This window comes from Lycorma delicatula, chromosome 6 (assembly GCF_047948215.1).
Source record: "Lycorma delicatula isolate Av1 chromosome 6, ASM4794821v1, whole genome shotgun sequence".
NCBI lineage: Eukaryota > Metazoa > Arthropoda > Insecta > Hemiptera > Fulgoridae > Lycorma > Lycorma delicatula.
Window position 1 is genome coordinate 133,382,813 of NC_134460.1, and position 24,334 is coordinate 133,407,146.

The following is a 24,334-nucleotide window of genomic DNA, read 5'->3' on the forward strand; positions in this document are numbered from 1 at the left end:
AGCAATCACAGTTGCAAAATAAGAATATTCCCGGTAAAAATAAAACGAGATAAAACGTCCGGAATTTCGTTTATTATTTCGTACACTTTCAGAATTACTTCCAACAACACACTTTAAACAGTTAATGTTGGAATGTTTCTGACATCATTCCTAACTGTAACTACATCTGTTTGTATAGTTTTCTTTTATTCAGTTTTTTAAAGACTATAATTTTGCTTTGTACTTAGTACAGGATTTGATTTTATAATTCCTTCACTTTATTTTATGATTTCTTTTCCGTTCTTGTTGTACTTCTATAAATGTTTCCTATCTTTCTACGTATTTCACCAGATCATATATTTCTTATTCATTTTTTTTTCATATGTCACTTTACACCTTCAGGTTTTTAAGGTTTTAAAACCTTTTTTATTTAAATTTTACATCTTCAGTTACACAAGCATACATTTTTTTTTAACAACTCCCTCTGGCTTGTATTTTTATTCATTATTGTTATTACTCCCTTTTCGTAATCTGATTTTATTTTAAGATTATGTTATCCTATAATTTCCGGACAAAAATTTCTGCCCATATTTCCAGCTTACGCTCTTTTATAATACGGATTACATTTCACTTTCCTGCCATCTTAGCTCTAGAGGAATGCTACGAGATGGAAAGTATGGTAATCAGTCAAAAAGTTTGGTAAGAGGTTTTTGTATTTCTCGACGTTTCATGAACCAGGGATGCCAAAAACAGGAAAGGGGTAATGTTCATACGTACATGTGTATGACAACAACCTACGCAAGATTGTGGAAGGCAACTGGGATTGAAGTTATATGTCGTTACTCTATTAACGCTGAATTCGCTGCTGCACATCAATATGCCAAGCTAACTTAAATCCATGAAATATTCAGTAATATAAATATGTGACCTTCTCCGTGTTCAGCGCGATTGGTTGTTTAATGAGTATCATTATTCGAAGACATAGAAATTCAGTTTAGTTTCACTTTTACATCAAATTATTTACATACATGGCAGACTTAAAAAAAGGTTAGGAAAGTGACTATAGATAAAACAGTTAATGGGAATCAATGCACCAGTTATTAACGTATGCAGAAACATATAACTTACTTCGATTCATGGCGTGATAATATCTGTTTAACGATTTCTAGAGGAAAATATTAAGTTCAATACGGCTGAAAAAACAATAAAAATTTATGATAGCATGTTTTTTTAATTATACAATATCTTTTCAGTTTACAGTATTCTACTCTTCAATATTATTGCATTTGCTATATCTTGACTATTAGAATAATACATTTAATTTATCTAAACAAGTGTTAATGGAAATCTAATCAGCATCACTGGATTAATATATTTTTTTCTTTTATAAATCGTTTTTAATTTTCATTCGTGTGTGATCTGAAAAAAAGAAATTTAAAATCTTTGTTAATAATTTTTTAATAAATGTGAAATAATAAAGTTAATCCGCTAAAATTCCTTACAATTTAAGTCAATTTACTGTAACTTGTCTCTTTGTTTCTATTACACTTTAAACCAAAACCCCCATCTTTTCTCATCTACGGAACGGTTATTCAGAAGAATATATACCAATTGTAAATTCCAATACGCATACAAGTGAAAGAACAGACGTCTCAGTTATTTTCACTTACATTCTGTCAGGCTTATTATTTGATTCTTATTTATTAAAATTATTGATAAGTAATTTAACCTTTGTTTCAAGATAAGATCCATATGAGAAGATTCCCTGCCGAAGAAGATATAAATAGAATGGGACTATATTTTCCCATTTCCCAGAAGTCTTTAAAACAGCTGCCTATGAAGCTCTTGGAAGTTATAAGCGACGAAACAAAAAGAAAGGATTTCACACTTGTAAAAGTGTAGAATTGTGAAATTCAAGATCCTATTTCTAGGTAGCAAACGGCTTATATTAATTAAATGCTTGACTAATCCCATGGAACAGATTAGGAATGGCTATATAAGAGTATGGAATTATTTTAAACTCGTTTGTAGTCAGGCTTCTCAGAGCTCTTGGAAAACATTAATTGCTAACGTTGAGGATAATCTATATGGCAGGCAGGAGCTGGCTTATAGTCTATGGGACAAACACAAAGAAAACGTGTGCGAATAAATTCTGTGTCATAGGAGGAGTGGATAAAACATTATACGGGTCTATGTTAAGACGAACCTTCCCCTTATACTGAATTTGTTGACTGCTCTGACTGTCATGTTGATGATGTCGTCATGGATGAACTTCAGAAAGCCATTAAGAGTCTAAAAAACGGAGAGGAACAGGTTTAGCTGGTGTGAATATTGAGTTTATAAAATATGGTGGCCTGTACTTTCATTTCAGGTTATTCCAGCTTTACAATATGTGTTGGAAGAAACACCGAATGTCACAAAACTTGGCCTCTTCAAAAGTAATATCTACTTTTGAAGGACTAAAATCACAGCCAGGAAATTATCGAGGGATCAATCTTCTTAATGATGCTTATAAATGTTTTGCCTTTATTTTGAATCAGCGCTTGCTAGCAGTAACAGATTATTTGATCGGAGAAGAGCAAATGGGTTTTTGCCGAAGTCGGTCGTGTATAGATGCAGTTTTTGTTTTATCCCAAATTTTGAAAAAGTATCGCGAGTATAACTCTGAAACTCATACGGCTTTTCTAGACTGGGAAAAAGCTTTTGATAACGTTCAGAGGCACATGGTATGGGATATAATGCTAAGAAAAGGATATCCGAGACGTCTTGTAGTTACTATTTCTGGAATGTATACTTGTCACAACCATAGTGATTTCTCACGGTGGAAATAAATAACGGGAAAATTAAACATCAGCAAGGGAGTGTGACAAGGTTGTCCGATGTCTCCGACAATTTCAAGTCCACAACAACATTTCATCAAGGGGTTTTTATGTTTTACGTTGGATATCGTGAAAACTACGGGAGATAAAATCTGCGACCTGTATTCCATTTTCCAGGTCTAAAAACATAACAAATCATCAAGTTTACCTTTTATATGACTCCTTAAAAATTTCTGTATGACCTCATTTCATTAGTTCATTCGACAATCTGTTTCCAAAATATTTACCTTTCCTCCCGAATAACTCTGTAAATGTATGAAAAACCACGTGTACTTCTTACCTCTAATATCTGTACCCTGGATTATAATAATTTGTAGAAGGTGTTGGGGCTAGTCCATATTGCTGTTTAATATTTTCAACTATGCTTGATACAATTTGTTGAAACTGTTGTAGTGATAGACCTAATGTCGCTACTTGTTGTGCCCACAGATTTTGGTCGTAGCATTCTGCTCTGTTGTTGCATGAATACTGCTGACCCCTTGAAGTAAATGAAAAAAATAAATACATCCGAACACAATTAAATTTTTTATAAAATATTTCATTTTGTAATCTTAATAGTTTTTAATACATTAAAAAAAACATCGTTGCTGTTTTCGTTTTCTTTTATACAAATTAATAATAATTTAAAAACAAATTATCAGACTATTAATTGTACACATTTACTGAAAATGATTTAATATTACCTCTACATTGTATGTTGTAGTTCGGGTACCTGTTAGTGTTAACAAAATGGAGGCCATTAAAGTCACCAACTCGTATATCTTACACAGGCACCTGACTACAACATAAAAAGTAGACGTTATGTTAAATTTCACATCGATGACAAATTTATTATATCCTGAAAAAATTCCTGTAAGAATGAAAAACTTGTTTAAATATTTTATGTTCGTTTTCCATAATTATTCTGGTAGATATGAACAGTTAGCATTCTGGCTTTTTGTTATTTAATATTATTCTATTTAGCGCTTTTCTTGGTTTGCATAACTTTATTATTCAGTATACTATTGTAGTCTGAGCGCTCATTCATCTTCTCTAAGTTTCCATTTTTTTTTTCGCCTTTTCTCTTCGCATAATATCTGTAAGTATAATTTAAATTAGGAAAATAGAGAATAAAATGGTATTATTGATCATTGCTTAAATGTTAAATTATCATGTAATGCGTATAGTAATCTTTATCAGTGGACAACATGCTGAGATGAGTGAGGATTCAATTTTTCATTTCCTTCAACTTATTAGAAGGTTTACAGGAAATAATTATAATGATTGTTGACCTCACAGGTCATACACATTCATTTTTCTCTTAGTGTAATTTAGGTGCAATATTTTTATAATGTTTTACTGTTAGTTTTATTTTATTAGAGTGTTCAAGATCGCTTTACTAGTTATTTTAGTAAAACATCTAGAATACGTGAAGTAATACACTAGATATTGTTGTAACATATTCTTTAATGCAATTCCTTATGTAGTGCAAGAAATACGGACTAAATATTCTCAACTGATTACGCCCACATATGATTTTATCATCTAATCAATAGATCATCAAGCAATAGAATTGGTTTTTAATATAATTTTATTTTTTATTTTGCAAGTGGTTGTTTACATATTAATTCTTCATATATTAAAGTATCGACTTTGTAAATTCAAATTAAAATAAAGTAGAGCAGGAAGTTTAGGAGAAATAGTTAATTAATTTCGTCATGTCTAGGAGTCAGATTGTGTTATCTTCTATTTTGGTTACATCAAATTCAATTCGACGGTTGGAAATCTATAAAAGTACGATTATTCGGGTGGTGTCATACGTTAGACGACCACCACTATTAATACATAAAATAAAAATTTTTTGTATGAAGTTGATAAAAGACCCGATTATATTAATCTAACCGAACTTAATCTGCGCTCGCTTCGCTCGCTAGTCAAGGTTAGCGACCGTAGGTTAAATTTGGTTAGATTACATTTATAATTATATTTATTTATTATATAAAAGCAAACATGTACACACAGTATATTTTTTATGACGAGTTTATAGGCCTTTAACAATGGATGATTATATTAAGATTTAGAGTGGTAGTCGTATAACCCATGAGACCCCATTATTCAAAAAGCGGACTTTAGTCAGTAAGTAGACTGTCTATAGATTCGAGTGACCTATGACTATTTAAGAAATCGCTAACTTCGACTATAAATTGTTATGTTTTATACTAGATGGTTTTTTTTTTATATCTTGCGCCGACCTCCTTGCTGCGACCAGTAGCGTCTCGGTCTTTCATCTGGAGGTCTCGGGTTCGAATTTCGGTCAAGGATGGCATCTTCACATGAAAGTTAGCATTTTATCTCATCCTCTGAAGATATACCTTTAGGTAGTCTCGGAAGCTAAAAAATAAAAGCTATTTTATTCAGTTTTTCTGTGCTACCTGTTTTTTATTGTAGTCTTGAACTAATCTTATTAACTATATTCAAATGTAAATTAACAATGAAATTTAATAGGGAAAAGTTTTTATAAATGTAGAAATTACGTTTATTATTCGTGTTCTAGAAGTAATACTTTTTATTAAAGATGTAGAGAAACGAAATTATTATAAAATATTCAAAACACACTAGTGTTTTGCTTTAAACTGTTATATAATTATGTTTTTTCGCATGATTAATCAATTCACCGTAGAAGCTTAGAAAAGGGTTATGGGAATATGGAAATGAAATTTAGTAGTTTATTAGAAATGCCATGCCTGATCGGAATTAGAACCCGGGACTTCCGAATGAATAGCTGAAGTGCTACCATCCTGCCAAATAGATCGGTGAAGTGGCGATTTAAATAATATTTATTTAAAATAAGTATAATGATATTTAAAAATATATTTGAAAACTGTATTAATATTATACATTATATTTTTATATAAATTGACATTTTCTAACAACTGGATTTTTAAATGTGTGTTAAAATAAGGTAAGAACGATTAGATGAGAGAGAAATATTTGATATTTAAGATATTTAGTTGTAAGATTTAAATAATTCGTAAAATAAATATATTCGTACCAAGGTGGCGGTGGTTGAGGTGCTGCTGCTGGCTGATACTGAAACTGATTTTGTTGAAACGGCGGATAACTACTAGCGTAACCGAAAAATCCTCCTGGTGCTTGTTGTGGACTAAATCCGTACATCCCTTCTGATGCCCCAAAATATGTAGCCAGTAATAGGCTTAGGCAGATTAAAGTCGTGGAAGAAGTCATTTTCATTGTGTGTTATTTGAAAAGATTAATCTTTTTATATATGTTTATACCGAAGGAGGTTATCTATTAATATTTAACTTTTTTTTTAAAGATTTTGTTGCCGCTGACGGATCATAAGAATTAAACACGTTCATTAAATTCTTTATCGTTTGCTTAATTTCATGTTGAATATTTTATAATTAATTTCACTTATGCGTACAAACAATTTTTTTTTTTACATAATGAAAGTTGATTTCTTTGATTACTTCTTTTATCAGGCTTATTTGTTGCAATACATTTAAATTATACTGATTAATATCTAACTCGTGCTCATTTAAATGCCTTAGAAGTTTCTGCTGTATTTAAATACTTCATTTTATATATTATTTAAATAAGTGAATGTAAGAAAAGATATAGTTAAATTTCGGGTAATTTAGAAGAAAATATTATATTCTCTATCTATATCTTTGACTTTATCACATTTTATCAAAAATTTCAAGTAACGAACACAGATTTTCTATTTCGTTTAAAGGAAAATTATTGCTTATATGTTAACTAATTTTATTGTACAAAATTTTAAATACGGTTGACATAGGTCCCGTTTTACAATCTTAGGTTCCATATACAATTTTAATTAAATGATCATAAAATATGTTTAAATTTTAAACAATATCATGTGCACTATTTTGTTCCTCTGATTCCTGTGCTCTTTTGAACATATAAAAAATCCTTTTTTTAGGAACTTTGGCATCCGGACAAATTAAAGTACATCACCCGTCTCATCTTATTTCAAAAGGAAATTACGTGGTGCAACAGCATTACCGATTTATTATTCTTTGTCTTTTTTTAATATTCAAGATAATGGAATTTGGGAATGTTTTACATTTTTTACCTTAGAAACACAACTCTTTGTTTTTAAATCGTAAGTAATATTTTCTAAAATTTAGAATCACCAAAATCTATAAAACATATCTTTTTAAAATAGAGTTATTCTATTCTAAAAACTGATGCGTTGATTGCATATGAGTTCACACAGTTCTTTGATACTGTATTTTTGGATCGTTTTTGTAATGATAGAAAACTTACAATAAAAATGGTAAAAGGAAGATGAAAAACTGTTCATTTTTTTGAATTTTTTGAATTTTTTTTTTATCATTTATAACAAGTAATACACGATTGAAAGTATGATTTTTAGAACTTTTCGAGACTGTTATCAGAGACCAAGTGTGAAATTCATTGACAAATAACAAAAGGTTAAAGGTTCTACAAAGCTGTTTTGGCTTAGAACTTTCGAGCTGGACCCTCGCGGCATATGTAATAATGAGGTCGGCCTGTTTTCATATTGTACACATAGAACAAGTTGACAAATAATTACATTAAATAAATAATTTCCTGATTAAGTTATTTAGTATTCTTCATGTAATCTTAAATCACTCCTAGAATATGTTCAAAATCACGAGATTGACGTGATTTTGAAATTCTCCTCCTGATTTCATTGAGGAGCAGAATTTCATTTCATATCTTGAGTTAACTACTACTTCTGCTGATGCAGTTCCTTTCGTTGTAACCCTTCAGTTCTTGGTTTTTTTTTTTCATTTATTATATTTTTATTAAAAGAAGCGAAATTATCTATTTGAGGTCGTCCAAATTTCAAGTTAATATTTTCAATGAACAATTTAAGATATTATACATACTTTATTGTCCGGTTATTTTTTTAAATAACGAAAAGATTTTTATAACGGAAAGCTTAACGATAATTTTGTAACGGAAATGATAGTCATGTTAAAAATAGTAATTCATTTACATATGGTGTTTTAATTTTAAATATTTCAGCACCGTTGGAACTGAGCATTTCATTATAAATTAACCCTTATAACGTTAATAAACTTTACTTATAATAAAAACAGCTGATTTTCTTCTCTATTATGTTTAGTGTTAATAGGAAGCTCGCTTAGTGGATGAATGCTTCTTACTTTCAAATAAAAACTGCTACTCGTTACATAGAGGTACGATATATACATATATGCAATTAATTTTTAAAAGGAAATGATCTAAATTTACAGATTATTTATCCACAATAAACAGAAAGTGTCTGACGTTGTAACTCTAGTTCCTTTTTTAAATATTTTATAATGAGATCACAAAGTTTGTGAATGAATAATACGTAACAGTAATACCTTCAAAAGAATAATTCATTTGATTTGATATCCAAATAGCCACAGAAATACCCTCTTTTATTAGCATTATTATAAGCGTAAATACCTGAACAAAAGTAAATTAAAATTTATAGAAATTCATTATTGGTGGTGTTAATGGCGGAGGCGGCGACAGCGGTCGGTTTACCTATTTGTGCTATTTTTGCATTAATTTTTTTAAAACTATTTTTACCTGATTACTAATCTATAATACACCCAAATTAAACTGAAATTGAATAACTGAAACGCTACTAAAAAATACCGGTGTCATGGATTATTTGTAAACATTCTGTTTCAGAGTCATTTATTGTTTCAGTTATTCAGAAGAGATAACATTAGTTAGAAAAGTTAAGGTTGGTAAAAAATTAATTAGAATTAAAGATACGTCACAGCTGATAAATAATTAATGTACAATCATCGAGAAGATTGCTGTTAGGAAGAGAAGAAAGTGTTAAGGTCCTATATTTTATTACCAGAAATATGTAAAAGGTATTATTTAAATTCAGTAATTGGTATGTGTTAATGTCAATTATAAATGGGAATGTGGTGCTAAAAAAAGGTGTTCTTATCAGGATAACATAAAAAGGGAGAAACGAAATAAACACTGGCTGAATGGTCCTGTTTTAAACTGTTCTGTTAAACATAATTTTGGTAGAATAATTTATTGTTTAAACAATACTGGTTTAAGGTTGAATGAAAAATGGAAGCTTGAAATATCAGAATGGAAGTTTTTTGCGTGTTAGATCTAAGCAGAACTAAATTCCTAACTTCTTTAAAGATGTTAGTAATTGAGGTTATTTTTGGAAACTGATCGCGTTTTTAAAAGTACAGTTTTTTAACAGATAGTTGCGTTTTAGCAGATGTAGACAAGTAACTTTGAAAACTTACTAAATTCTAAAGGCACATCGTGTAAAATATTTTATGCAGAATCACAAATACTAGATGAGGATTTAGGTGTCCCGTTCAAATTTTCTGAGCCGATTTATAAACGTAAAGACATAACAGCTTTGGGGATTATAGAATATTTTACAAATCTTTTAAGAATGCCCCTGATACCCTGCTTCAAAAATGAATAAACTATATAATAAAATTTATCATTAATTAAAAATTCTTGTTTATTTGGAAATTAACAAATTTATTTTATTTCAAGCCTTAAAAGTATATTTTCCGAGAAAAAGTTATCTTGATTTATTCCGTTTTTCTTAAAACCTAAGTGAAATAGTGGTCTAGGACCACTTGCGTTCATTTTTGTTTAGAAAAAACCCGTAAGAGAGCACTCAACTTATCCCTCGATTTATACCCCTAGAATTTTAATACAGTTTAAGTTCACAGAGGGAGCTAAATGTTTCGTGAGCCGAAACTCGCTAACGAACCGTTCTCTGACTTGTTTATGTGAATGTGAATTCTTTTTTTTGCCTTTTTTGCACTCTATCCGACGAACAATATTTTTTGTAGCTTTCCGTATTTCGGTTTGTTTTTTGTTAGTTACACCGCATTTTGAATCTAACACTTCACTTGTGTTACACTTAAGCTGATACATTGATGAATTCAAGTGGCCCACAATCCAGAGTAGTCCAGAGGGGTGTTAAGTTAGATTATCTTAGAGGCCAGTTGATAATTATTAAAATTTGTCAGTTGATGAGTTATTGATAAGTTTGTTTTTCGATCCCACTCTTTTGACTAAATACATATTTCTATAAAATTACTTAAAATACAATTCTGGAATATATTTTATTCAATTTCTTTGTGTGCGTGTGTGTGAACAAACGAACATTTACAGTTTTATTTATATAGATAATTTATAATTATGCATTGTTTAGACAGTTTCTAAGCAACTGTTATTTAATTTTTAATTCAGTTCTATTAGAATTTCTGATAGAATTACACGCATTGAATCTCTGCTGCTCGATTGAGATCTTATAAAAGCTACATCAGAAGAAATATATAGAAGAAAAAAAAGAATTCCAAAAGAAAAAGTTAACAGATAAACAGAGAATTGAAATAACACCAAAAAAACCACTACAATTTGAAGTATAACGGAATACAATCAACAAAAAGAAATCCTAATCGAAATTAAATAAACTCAAGAAAAAAAAGAATCATTAAAGATAACAACAAAGAAATAGAATAAGGAATAATAATAAAAGGTATTTATATAAAAGTTAGATAACTTCAAAAAAATAATAAGAGTAAACATGGTTGAACCATAACAATAATGGTGGGGTGGGATTAAGTGAGGTGGGGTGGTGGGCCCCCATCTCAATTTTTTGTTAGTTTTGAAGATATTATGATGAAGGATAAAACGAATTGCTTCGGTTATTATTAACTGATATCGGCCAATGTCATAGTCTGAATAAAAATTTACAAAATGACCTATTTATAAACTATACATAATATACATTATAAGAAGAAAGAAGAAAGGAAATGTTACACATCTATTTTGGAAAAAGATTGATTCATCTCGTTTTTATAAATTGTGAATACCATGTAAAAAGATATTCATTGTTCCTATTAAGAGGTTACGAAGAAAATCATGGTTGGACTATCACTTTTTTGATATATTTATAAATTATCATTCAAAGTGTATTAAAATAAAAAAAACAGTTGATGTTGATTATAAACGACTACTAACTATTTCTGTAATTTCTTGTACAAAATTATATTGAAACTATGATGATGATATTAGTGTTTTCAAAATCATTAAAATATACCTAATAAATTTTTATTTTTGCAAATTTTAAAACAGTTATTTTATAAATATTTTAATATTAAATGACTAATTAAATACAAAGTTATACTTAACCCTGACGGCTTCAAGCCTATTTCGTAAATACTAGAAAAACGGTCTTCAGAAAAGTAGATGTTTGGTAGAAATGCCACAGAAATAACAATATACACGATAAAATTATGAAAAAAATTTTGCGATAATGCTTCAAGCGGTCAATTATATGAATAATATCAATAAAGTAAAGACCGCGAAATTTCTCTTCTAAGGTTGGGGAACTTGTAGCGTTTATGGCCATGCTAGTAATGTGCACGATGAAGAATGTTCGGGGAGGCCTTCGATAATCACCGAGGTCTTGTTGAAACGGGTCGATGATGAAATCAGAAAAGATCATCGCTCAATAATTTGCGACCCGGCCCTTCATTTTCCTGATGTTTCAAGAGCTGTTATCGGTCGCATTGTTCATAACCATTTAGGCTTCAGAAATTTTTGCGTACGTTGGCTGCCGCACGTCTTAATAGAACGTCACAAAAAAATCCGAATGGAATCTGCTGTGGAATTTTTGTAGTGCTACATAGGAAAAAGTAATGAATTCCTTAATTCAATTGTTACTGGCGATAAAACATGGATGCCGTATCACACGTAGAAAACGGCAGTCAAGTGAATGGCGTCATCCTCAATCGCCAACAGACCAACAAAGGTCAAGTCAGAGTGATTTGGACGCAGACTGGCGGCTACAGTCATTTGGGAGAGGTTTCGCGTGTTACTAATGGATTTCATGCCACGTGAACGACTAAAGTGCAGAAGCCTACTGCGAAACTCTACGTAAGTTACGGCGCGCTATTCAAAATCGGCGAGACGTGGGCGGCTAACCGACGGAGTCGTCGTCCTGCTGCACGATAATGCTTGTCCATATTTTGCGGGTCCGACACGTGATTTACTGAGAACATTTGGATGGGAAATTTACGATCACCCCCTAGTCCCGACTTAGCTCCTTCTGATTACCATTCGTTTGGGAAATCGAAAGAATTTTTGAGCGGTAAGCAATTGGCGGGTGACGATAAACTAAAAAATGCTGTTAATCAGTGGCTAAATGGACTGGCGGCAGAATAATACGACAAGGGTATATTGAAGCTGGTGTTTCGCTACGATAAATGTTTTAATTCATGTGGCGATTATATAGAGAAGTAGTGTAAGGTTTAATAGTTTAAGAGAAAATAATTATAAAACATTTATAAAGCTTTCAGAATTAATTTTTTTACAGACAAACTGTCTTTACTTTAGAGATAACCTCTCGTATTTTCCTCTACAAAGCAGGGAATCTGAATGTGGGATCTAGTTGCAAAGGATATCTTTTAATAATATATTAACTATTCACTGGCGGTATATTGAACATAATTATGCTTTGGACTCACGGGAAAAATATACTGAAAGAATTTTGAGCTGAGCTTTAGGAAGTCTGGAGAGTAACGTATCGTTTAGTAGAACGGTTTTCTAATGTAACAAATCTGAAAATTACATGATATTCCTGATATCTTTTTTACGACTTAAGTTTTAATGTGGAGGACATTTTGAATGCAGTTTAAAGTAAGTTTGAATCTGGGTATTTGGAAATGTTATCCGAGAGTCAAAGATTGCTAAACAAGATTGTAAACTACGGAAGTTTACAAAGAAGCTTGTGAATCTGAAAATCTGTAAAGTATAGAAAAATGCCACGACTGACCGAAATTCGAGCCCGGTACGTCCGGATGAAAAGTCGAGATCCTTTCATTAACCCACGGAGATCGGTAAGTTCGGTTTTAAATTCATCATGTAGATCGAAATATTAAGATTGTAATTAGATTAAAATATTTATAAAGGTACTTTCAAATTTTTACGAATGAAAGTAGTACTTAAATGTAGTAGCTGGAAAGTTAAGAGTAAATTTTGTAAAGGTACTTGGATTTATCGTTTCCGTTTGATTTAAACTTATGATTTCAATTTTCTTTTTTGTTTTTATTATTTTCTTCTTATATGTTACTTTAATTACTTATAGTATTTATTGTAAATTTTTTTGGATCTTTTTATTTATTATTTTTGTAGTGAATTTTTGTATTAATATTTACTGTTCAGACCATTCAGACTATTAATATTATCTAAGTGTAAGATATAATGATATTTTTTTGTGATCGTATTTTCTTGAATATGATTATTAAAGACAATTATTATTATTATTATTTTATTATTATATATTAGACGTAGTAATACGGAAATTATCAAAATAGAGTAAAACTAGCAAGATAATCTGCTATGTAATAGATAAAGTCTGCTATTATGATATATAGAAATAGTAAATAGAAAGTAATAAAAAAAAAATTAGGAAAAAGATTTATGTTTGTCTTAACGTGGACTACCGAGAATCAGAACGAAAAGAACAGAGAATTTGATTTGTGGTGTAACAGATGGATGTTATTCATCATCATTATACATAAAGTTTAAAATAAAAGATTTTAAAACTTACGATATATAAGAAAAATTAATGGAAAAACCTTCCGAAATTAACCAACATACTCGTACTTGTGGGAAGTATGAAACAAAGAAGACATGTTCTTATTGTTTGTAGCGTACTTAAATGACGTTCTGATTGTAATACTGGACTAAATCAACGATTTTTGAATTAAAATATGATTTAAATGTTCTGAAATAAAAATGTTTATTATTATTTTTTTTTTTAACTTTTAAGGCCGCAAAGGACCACTTTTGTCAGAATAATTCAAGTCTTTTTTGCCGATCTTTTGGCCTTAGTTCTTAGCTTTTACTTTCTCCCAATATTTAGTCATTTTTAATGATCTTCCTTTACGATCCTCTTCTGTATAAACCCTTTTTGTATAATTAAAAGTTCTTACTTTAAAGTTTTTAAAACTTTACAAATTTTAATTTTTCGGATTTATTAAGTAAATCTTCGTAAGGGATTAAGAGAAATCTCGGATTGGATCCTAAATTGGTAAATATGATCGGTTTAACATTGTCAAATACAAAATCTAAAGTGAAGTTTCGTGGCGAATTTTCCGAACCTTTTTACATAAAATCCGGACTGCGATAAGGCGACGGACTTTCGCCTTTATTATTTAATTGTGCACTAGAATTTCTGATGCGCGAATGGTTTAAAATTAATCCAAAATATATTCACAATGGATACAAAAGAGATAACTTAAATTTAAATTGCCTAGGATTTGCCGACGACTTAGCTTTATTAGCTAATAGTATCGCAGAAGCCAGAATACAAATAACAAGTATAGAAGAACTTGCGAATAAAATTGGACTTAAAATTTCTTACGAAAATACTAAAATGATGGCCATAGATCCTTTAGTTATTAATTCTGTGAATATTAATGGAAACAAAGTGGAACTTGTAGAAAAATTTAAATATCTTGGAGAGATCATTACTTGTAATTGTAACGAAAAACAAAATTGGACTGAAAGACTTAATAAATTATTTAAAGCGCTACAAGTAACCAAAAATACAACAAAAAATCGCTCTCGATTAACACTAAAATTAGACATTACAAAACTGTGGTTAAACCAGTAATTACTTACGCGAGCGAGACTTTATTTAGATTAAATCAGAAAAATAGGACTGAACCTTTGCTTAAAGTTGAACGCACTCTTAGAACCTGCATAAACAAAAAATATAAACATGAAAATCAGTACAGATTATTGCGTAATAAATTTCTGTACGGAATCCTTAATTGATACTATGAAAAAGAAGCGAATTTCCTTCTGTGCACACTTGTTAAGATTACCGCAGGATACTAGGAGAATTATCGATCAATTTTTCTCTTTAAAAAATCCGCCATTATGGATCAAAATGTTTATTTATTACAAAACAATATTAATTTTTTATAAAAGTTCTGTAATCTATCAAAATTTTTGTCATGGTGTAGAAGAAACACACGATCAGAAAATAAACAGTTCAGAATAATCCATTACTCAGCGTTATGTTTTAGTCAAGTTTATTTGTTTTTATCCAATTTTTGTTTAATTTGGCTTTATTATCGATTCAGGCAAAAATAGATTAAAAAGAAAATTTGTGCAAAAATAGCACAAATAGACAAAATCATTTCCACCAGAACTGTTCGCATGTTTTCTTAAAATTAACATTACATCATTCTTTAAATTTATGGTAATATGTCTTTGTTGCAAATTTTTTTTATCATTCTCTAAAACTACAATCGTTATTAATAAACCGAAAATAATTCGAGAGCATTGTGCTCGTTTATTTCTTATTAGGTTTAACTCTCTATCATTTGGCATCAACTTCCGTTATTAATCATAACAATTTCTGTAAGATAGTTTCCCACATCCTGTTATATTCGTTTGTACATGTTATTTTTATATTTTTTACAAGTATTAATCATAACATTTTCTCTAAGATAGTTTCCTACATTCTGTTATATTCATTTGCACATTTAATTTTTATATATTTTATAAGTACTTATTTTTTTACGAAGTCGTACTTTGCAAGAAATTCTTAAACGATATTTTCTATTTTCTTCTTTTAACAGAGCATTCTCTTCTACGGTAATATATACTCAATCTACCAAATTTTTGTTTATTTTTACATGTAGGTGTAATGATTAAATCGTACTTAAATGATGAAATGATTAAATCGTTCATACTTATATTTTATCTATTTTTCAATTCATGATGAAGAGGTATTTATCGTAGGATAATATTTTTCCTGTTTAGCCTCCGGAACCCCGTAAGGTATTATTTCAGAGGATGATATGTATGCATGTACATGAAGTGTAGTTTTGTAGTATTCAAATCCGCATAAAAGTAACTGCCTTTATTAGGATTTGAACCTTAGAACTCTTGACTTCGAAATCAGCTGATTTTGCGTTGACGAGTTCACCATTAGACCAACACGGTGGGCTTACCATAGGATAATAGAAGAATAAATCTGCACAAGTAAAGATTGTCTTAAAAATCTATCTAATTAAAATAACAATTAACGAAAAATAAGCTTTTTATAGTTTTCCCAATCGTAATTTCACTCAAATACGTAATACTACACCCCTCTTCTTTCTTATCAAGGAAAGTATTTGTTTGAAAGCACGTTCTCAGACTAGTTAATAGTCTCAGTAGTTAATAGTGTTGGTAGTTAATTGTAAACTGAAGGAGTATCAAAAATAATTAAACATATTGTACTTTCTTCTTTAACGATTGATATTATTTCAAATAGTGAAGTGAATCGAAGCAAATGTGCAGTTACATTCTCAAATTGTTGAAAGATTAGCTTTAAATAAGATTTCCTGAAATTCTTACAGTCTGCATTTGGGTTACTCAATCCGTCCCTGTTTTTTATCCTTTCCTTACGTTGTAAACCTTTTTCTCTGTACTGGTATTTTAGAAACTTCGGCTGCTAAAATTACTAACTCCGGCTACAAAGCTCAGAAGACGGTAACTGAAAGATAGTGAGCAGGAGAATCTGCTTATGAACTTGTTCATGGGTTCTGTTTCTGCTTGAAATTTTTAACACAGCCCAACTAGTGACTGAAATACCTATCTCTTGAAACCATTCCTTCTGCTCATTGTATAATAAAAGAGATGAAATAATGAAAGCGAACTTTAATTATATAATTTTATTAGGTAATTAATAAAAGAAATAGATTATTTTTTAATTTAAAAAAAACATGCCTGATATACCATTTGTCTTAGGAAAGAATCTCCGATTTGAATTTACCCGTACTATTGTATCGGTTTAATTACATTCCAGCATCCCGCGTTACAGTTCCTCCACGCAGTATGCGTATAGAACGTAAAAGATTGAAAAATCTTTTTAGTAATTACGTGTTGAATATTGTTCTCAGTGTTACAACTATTAACAATTAACAAAAAAAAAATGACTAGATAAAGGATGTGTTCCCAGAATCAAATTTTTAATCTAATCAGTAGCATGTTGAAGTTGTTCAAGAACTACTTTGCTAACATCACATATAAGTTCATCATTTAATTTTTGGCATTGTAATAGTTTATATATTTCAATTATCTTGCCTATTGTCTACATTCAGATAATATATTATATACTCAGATATTATATTCAGTTAATTTTACGCTGATAATCAAAAGCCGGTTTAACACTCAACAAATTTCTAAGATTTTGAGCCGAGCGTGTACTTTACTCTTCAAATCCTTGAAAATGCTCTGGATTTACGTTTTTTGTAATCATAAATTTTAGTAATTCTAAAAGTTCTTTTTACGTGTGACTTCGTCGACCTAGGCGTTATGAGAATATTTTTTATAAAATTGAAAGTCGATTCTATGCGAATTATTTATATGGATTACCTTGAAAGAATTTCTTAGTTCAGGATATAAAATCTACAGAATGCTTCTTTGTTCGTGACAAGATGAGTTCTCGCGAGTCGCCGCCAGATTAGACACTAGCATTAAATTTAGTAAAAACACGTAATAACTTTCTGAAGAAATGGATATCGATATCGAAATTCAGCATACCTCAAACTAACAAAACCTTGTTAAATGTGTAAATAGTTGTCATACCATTTAATTTTTTTTACATATATTTTCGTCTGTTATGTTCGATATAAAATGCCGAATAGCACAAGCGAAACGAGCCTTCAGTAAGAAATATAATTTGTTTACATCAAAAAGTAATTTAAATGTCAGGAAAAGATTTTTGAAAGTGTATGTTTGGAGTGTCGCTTTATATGGAAGTGAAACAATCGGAGTATCTGAGAAGAAAAGATTAGACGCTTTTGAAATGTGGTGCTATAGGAGAATGTTAAAAATCAGATGGGTGGATAAAGTGACAAATGAATTTTAGAAAATATTACTTACTATTTAAAAACAAAGAGATGTGTTTCTAAGGTAAAAATTGTAAAACATTCGCAAATTCCATAATCTTGAATATGAAAAAATAGGACAAAGTATATTTTTTTTTTCTGTCTTCAGTCATTTGACTGGTTTGATGCAACTCTCCAAGATTCCCTATCTAGTGCTAGTCGTTTCATTTCAGTATACCCTCTACATCCTACATCCCTAACAATTTGTTTTACATATTCCGAACGTGGCCTGCCTACACAATTTTTTCCTTCTAACTGTCCTTCCAATATTAAAGCGACTATTCCAGGATGCCTTAGTATGTGGCCTATAAGTGTGTCTCTTCTTTTAACTATATTTTTCCAAATGCTTCTTTCTTCATCTATTTGTCGCAATACCTCTTCATCTGTCACTTTATCCACCCATCTGATTTTTAACATTCTCCTATAGCACCACATTTCAAAAGCTTCTAATCTTTTCTTCTCAGATACTCCGATTGTCCAAGTTTCGCTTCCATGTAAAGCGACACTCCAAACATATACTTTCAAAAATCTTTTCCTGACATTGAAATTAATTTTTGATGTAAACAAATTATATTTCATACTGAAGGCTCGTTTCGCTTGTGCTATTCGGCATTTTATATCGCTCCTGCTTCGTCAATCTTTAGTAATTCTACTTCCCAAATAACAAAATTCTTCTACCTCCATAATCTTTTCTCCTCCTATTTTCACATTCGGTGGTCCATCTTTGTTATTTCTACTACATTTCATTACTTTTGTTTTGTTGTTGTTTATTTTCATGCGATAGTTCTTGCGTAGGACTTTATCTATGCCGTTCATTGTTTCTTCTAAATCCTTTTTATTCTCGGCTAGAATTACTATATCATCAGCAAAACGTAGCATTTTTATCTTTCAGCTTGTACTGTTACTCCGAATCTAAATTGTTCTTTAATTTCATTAACTGCTAGATCCATGTAAAGATTAAAAAGTAACGGAGATAGGGTACATCCTTGTCGGACTCCGTTTCTTATTACGGTTCTTTCTTATGTTCTTCAGTTATTACTGTTGCTGTTTGGTTCCTGTACATGTTAGCAATTGTTCTTCTATCTCTGTATTTGAACCCTAACTTTTTTAAAATGCTGAACATTTATTCCAGTCTACGTTATCGAATGCCTTTTCTAGGTCTATAAACGCCAACTATGTTGGTTTTTACACATAGAACAAGTTGACATAAAGTTGATATAAAAAATTACATTTTTTATACTATTTTTGCCTGCAAAAATAGTTTTAAAAAATAGCTGCACGATAATGCTTGTCTATATTTTGCGGGTCCGACACGTGATTTACTGAGAACATTTGGATGGGAAATTTACGATCACCCACTAGTCCCGACATAGCTCCTTCTGATTACCATTTGTTAGGGAAATCGAAAGAATTTTTGAGCGGAAGCAATTGGCGGGTGACGATAAACTAAAAAATGCTGTTAATCAGTGGCTAAATGGACTGGCGGCAGAATAATACGACAAGGGTATATTGAAGCTGGTGTTTCGCTACGATAACTGTTTTAATTCATGTGACGATTATATAGAGAAGTTTAATGGTTTAAGAGAAAATAATTATAAAACATATTTATAAAGTTTTCAGAATTAATTTTTTTACAATGAAACGGTCTTTACTTTAATAGTCTTGGTAGTTAATAGTCTTGTTAATAGTCTAATAGGTAGTCTTGTTAATAGGTAGTTAATAGTCTTTACGGTTAATAGTCTTGGTAGTTAATTGCAAACTGAAGGAGTATCAAAAGTAATTAAACATCTTGTACGTATTTCTTTAAGGATTTATATTATTTCAAATAGTGGAGTCAATCGAAGCAACTGCGCAGTTACATTCTCAAATTATTGAAGATCTTTAAATTAGATTTCCTGAAATTCTTACAGTTTGCATTTGGTTACTCAAGCCTACCCTGTTTTTTACCCTTTCTTTACGTTGTAAATCTTTTTCTCTCTACTGGTATTTTAGAAACTTCGACAGCTAAAATTACTAACTCCGGCTACAAAGTTCAGAAGACGTAACTGAAAGATAGTGAGCAGGAGAATCTGCTTATGAACTTGTTCATGGGTTCTGTTTCTGCTTGAAATTGTTAAATAAACCCAACTAATGACTGAAATACCTATCTCTTGAAACCATTCCTTCTGCTCCTTGTATAATAAAAGAGAAGAAATAATGAGACGGAACGTTAATTAAATAATGTAATTACAAAAATTAATTAAAGAAACAGATTTTTTTAAATTAAAAAAAACATGCGTGATATACCATTTGTCTTAGGGAAATATCTCTCTCTGATTTGAATTTACCCATATTATTGTATCGGTTTGATTACATTTCTTTTATTTCCTATTTAGCCTCTAGTAATTACCTTTCAGATAATACTTCAGAGAATGAATGAGGATGATATGTATGAGTATAATTGAAATGTAATCATGTACAGTCTCAGTTCGACTATTCCTGGGATGTGTGGTTAATTGAAACCCAATCACCAAAGAACACCGGTATCCACGATCTAGTATTCGAATCCGTATAAAAATAACTTTAGTAGGAGTTGAACGGTGGAAGTCTCGACTTACAAATTAGCTGATTTTGGAACACCCGTTCACCACTAGACCCACCCCGTATGTTGGTTTAATTACATTACCAGCATCCCGCATCACGGTTCGCCCGCCCAGTATGCGTATCGAGCTTAAAAGAATGAAAATACTTTTTTAGTAATTACGTGTTGAACATTGTTCTCTGTGCTACGACTATTCACAACTTAACGGATATAAAAATTATTAGGTAAAGGATGTGTTCCCAAAATCAAATTTTTAACCAAATTAGGAGGATGTTGAAATTCTTCTTTGCTAACATCATATCAAAGTCCAGGAGTTCATCATTTAATTTTTGGCATTGCAGTGTTTTACATATTTTAATCATCTTACCTCTTGACTATATTCAGATAATATATTATATACTCAGATACTAATACTATACTCATTATATATATATATATATATATATATATATATATATATATATATATATATATATAATAAATTATTCAGTTAATTTTAGGCAGACAATCAATAGCCGATTTAAGACTTAACCTATTTCTCGTAAGTTAACTCGATTTTGAGTTGAGCGTGTACGTTAGTCTTCAAATCCTTGAAAATGCTCTGGATTTACGTTTCCTGCGATCATAAACTTTAGTAACACTAAAATTTCTTCTTATCTGTAACTTCGCCGACATAGGTGTTATGAGAATATTTTTTTATAAATTTGAATGTCGATTCGATGCGAATTATGTATATGAATTACCTTGAAAAAATTTCTTAGTTGAGGATATAAAATCTACAGAATTTTATTATGTTCTTGACAAGATGAATTCTTGCAAGTCGCCGCCAGATTGGAGACTAGCGTTAAATTTAGTAAAAACACGTAATAAATTTCTTGAAGAATTCGATGTCGATATCGAAATTCAGTATTCCTCAAACCAACAAAACCTTCTTAAATGTGTAAATAGTTGTCATAGCATTTATTTTTTTTTTACGTTTATTACGATGATGATAATAATACAAATTGATCTTTAATATACAATGACATTAAATTTAATGAATTACATAATTATTAATTGTCTGAAGAACTCGATATTGATATAGATTATAGACAATGATTGTCGATATATCAACGACAATAAATTTAGTAAAATAATTTCTAGGTTATTTTTTTATGATTTATATAGTAATGAGATTGTTGACGTTTGAAGTGTGGTAAACTTTCCGGGAGTCATAAGAAAGTAACAGTTAAAATTTCGTAATGATTGGTTCAGTAATTTTTGCGGTTATCGGAAACAATCGAAAGAAAGAAGTAATCTATATAGTAGTGAGATTATTCTTATTGTTAGTTTGTTTTTTCTTTCTCATAGTTCAATCTTATTTTAATTGGTTTTGAATCTGCAACATCTTAGATTGCACGGTCCGTCTTAAAAAATCTCAACTATCATATACTGATATCCTACGCTTGTGTACTTTCCAGTAGGACGTTCAATCGAAGGACTATTTTTTCTCCGGATTATTATACCTTAAGAGAACAACTCCTATTGAATTACAAAGGAATGGAAATGAAGTGAATATCTAATTAGAAAATTGGGCTGTACATTAGGCAGAAATATGTGCAAAGCCTAACATTTTCTTACTGTAATTTTCTGTTAGCATGAAACTTCAGGTCGGATTATATATTTACTGATAGGGATGTGGGATAACCAACAGTTAAATTGCTTTTTAGAATATCCCTCTTACTTTGTAAAACCAATTTCTTTGCAAGGGAAAGGTTTCATGAATCTTGAAGAAAATGTAAAGATTGGTATGGATTTAGTAATAATAAAAAAAAACTATCGCTATGTTTCCGTTTTATTTAATTTACATTTTCTATATATATATATATTCGAACAAATTTTTATTATTGATAAAAATAAATTACATTTTTTTCTTAATGAAACGTAATGAGAGAAAATAAAACAGTGAACATCAATGGAAATATATTTTTCTTTTATTCGGCTTCACCTTTTATTCTCTTGAATGAAGCTGAAATAAAATACACAAATTTTCGGTTAGTATGTTTTAATAAATTGGAGACAGTAGTAATAAAAATTTCAAAAGACCTTAATAATAATGGACCTTGCAGAAGGTTGTATAGTAATACAGCCTTATGTATTACTTATGTGTTACAATACTAAAAGAATAATAATTTTAAGGGCATTTTGTAGCGGTGGTAAATATTATTATTTACCAGCTTTTAATGTTTACTTGCCGCTACTAAATTCCTTTCCTCATTATTTCGACAATAATTATATGTAATCTGACTTCCTCAAACCTTCGTTATTAGAAAAAGGCCGGGGATTCGCTTACGCGATCGATTAATTGATAGTGGAAGGTTGTAAGTTATGGTACGGGTTTGTGGTTGGAAGAAGTCATACGAAGGCCACAGTATGTTTGTAAATACTCTGATGGAAATGTCTGCCGAAGCATTTGCGTCAGTGGCATCCTGACAGAGGCCAAACTGTTGATTTTCGTCTGTTATGACGTCTGGAGGGTCTAACAGACGATTTTTCGGTAAAGCCCATCAGTGGTACTGACGGAGGTTTTGACGTGGCGACCGAGATCGTCCCAAGACGGGTCTTCCCTAACGGGGACAGGATGTAATCTATTTTTTTACACACAGACTCGTCGTAATCAGTTGAAAAACTCAAAATACGACGATGTCTGAGTTGTTTAGAAATCTCATTCTGATTGACGATTAATTTATTGTTTGTGTAATTTTCTATACGGGTCAGCTAAACCGAAAAACTTAATTTTGATTACAATTGTTGTTTACAGTGGGTTATTGATGTTTTTGTTTTTGTAGTTTTTTCTGTTTTTAATTCTTTATTATATTACTAGGTAATGTCAAAAGGTTATATATAGAGTCGTAAATTAATAGGTGGTAATAGGAACCAGGGAAACAATATGATTATAGGGGAATCGTTTAAGAAAAAAAAACTAGCGATTAGAATAATGAAACAGGAAATGGGGAAAGCAGGATGTATGAAGACTGTTAAAACTACATGATTTGAACATAGAAATTTTCTTGGTTGAATTCTCAATTCTACCAGGAAAATGACCAATGACGAAAATGATGGAAAATTGATTCGCCTTTAATTTCAGTGAATGCTTACTAGTTTATGTTTTTTTAGTTCATTTATGACTACTCTCTTGCAATATTAAAAAGTTGAAAATGTACTCCATGTATCTGAACAGCTTTTTGTATTTTTACAATTACATACTTCAGCATATTTACGTTTTTTTTTTTTTTTGTTTCACCGAAGTTAGCGGGATATGTGGTTTTGGTCCTTTTGGTTTTAGCATAATTTTTGTATTCCAATAGTTTTTGGACAGTTTCCAACAATTTTTTTGTAAGAGTTCAGAATTTCGGATTAAAATAAGTTTTTTTTCGTGAAAAGCAGTTTTACACTTTATTAAAAAAAGAATCATTTCGGCCGGCGTAATGACCTTAGTTTTTGGTCAATTTCCTTTTTCTTCGTTTATTTTGCGGTACTAACGAGATGTAACCGAATGTAAAATAGATACTTTTCCAAAAAAAATAAATATAAGAATTTTATTTTTTAAATTGAACGCTTAAGTCAAATGTAATTTTTTATGGTTTCATATGATGTTTATATCTGGTTTACTTAAAATTAAAGAAAAAACTCATTACCTGAAATATATATTTAGAAGTATTTTGTTAGCACACTACTACAAATATCCGTCCGTATTACGTTATTTGTCTGTTATACGTTGCGTTGCGAGCGATAACAACTTTTTTACCAATATTATGTTATTCTTCACCTTTTATATTTATTGAAGTTATTTATTATAAGTTATTTATTATCACCGGTTATTTATTGTAAGTTGTTAAATTTATAAGATTGATTATGGTTAACAAAAGAAATTCAACTTACTTATAATG

General features: G+C 30.3%; 1 protein-coding gene across 1 annotated transcript; it reads right to left on the reverse strand.

Moving 5' to 3' along the window:
* Positions 1–1,202: 1,202 nt before the first annotated feature.
* Positions 1,203–6,191, reverse strand: LOC142326848 (uncharacterized). Its single transcript, XM_075369584.1, has 3 exons — positions 5,890–6,191; positions 3,139–3,336; positions 1,203–1,398 (listed from the first exon to the last, which is right to left on the reverse strand). The coding sequence occupies exons 1-2, from the start codon at positions 6,087–6,089 to the stop codon at positions 3,141–3,143; spliced, it is 396 nt and encodes a 131-aa protein (XP_075225699.1). The 5' UTR covers positions 6,090–6,191; the 3' UTR covers positions 1,203–1,398; positions 3,139–3,140.
* Positions 6,192–24,334: the final 18,143 nt, after the last annotated feature.

What these genes read in the sequence shown, in the direction of transcription:
- LOC142326848 (XM_075369584.1), bottom strand. Translation starts at nt 6,089, where the DNA reads ATGAAAATGACTTCTTCCACGACTTTAATCTGCCTAAGCCTATTACTG. An exon ending in CCTCAACCACCGCCACCTTG is followed by an intron (nt 3,337 to 5,889) that starts GTACGAATATAT and finishes ATTTACTTCAAG; the next exon opens with GGGTCAGCAGTATTCATGCA.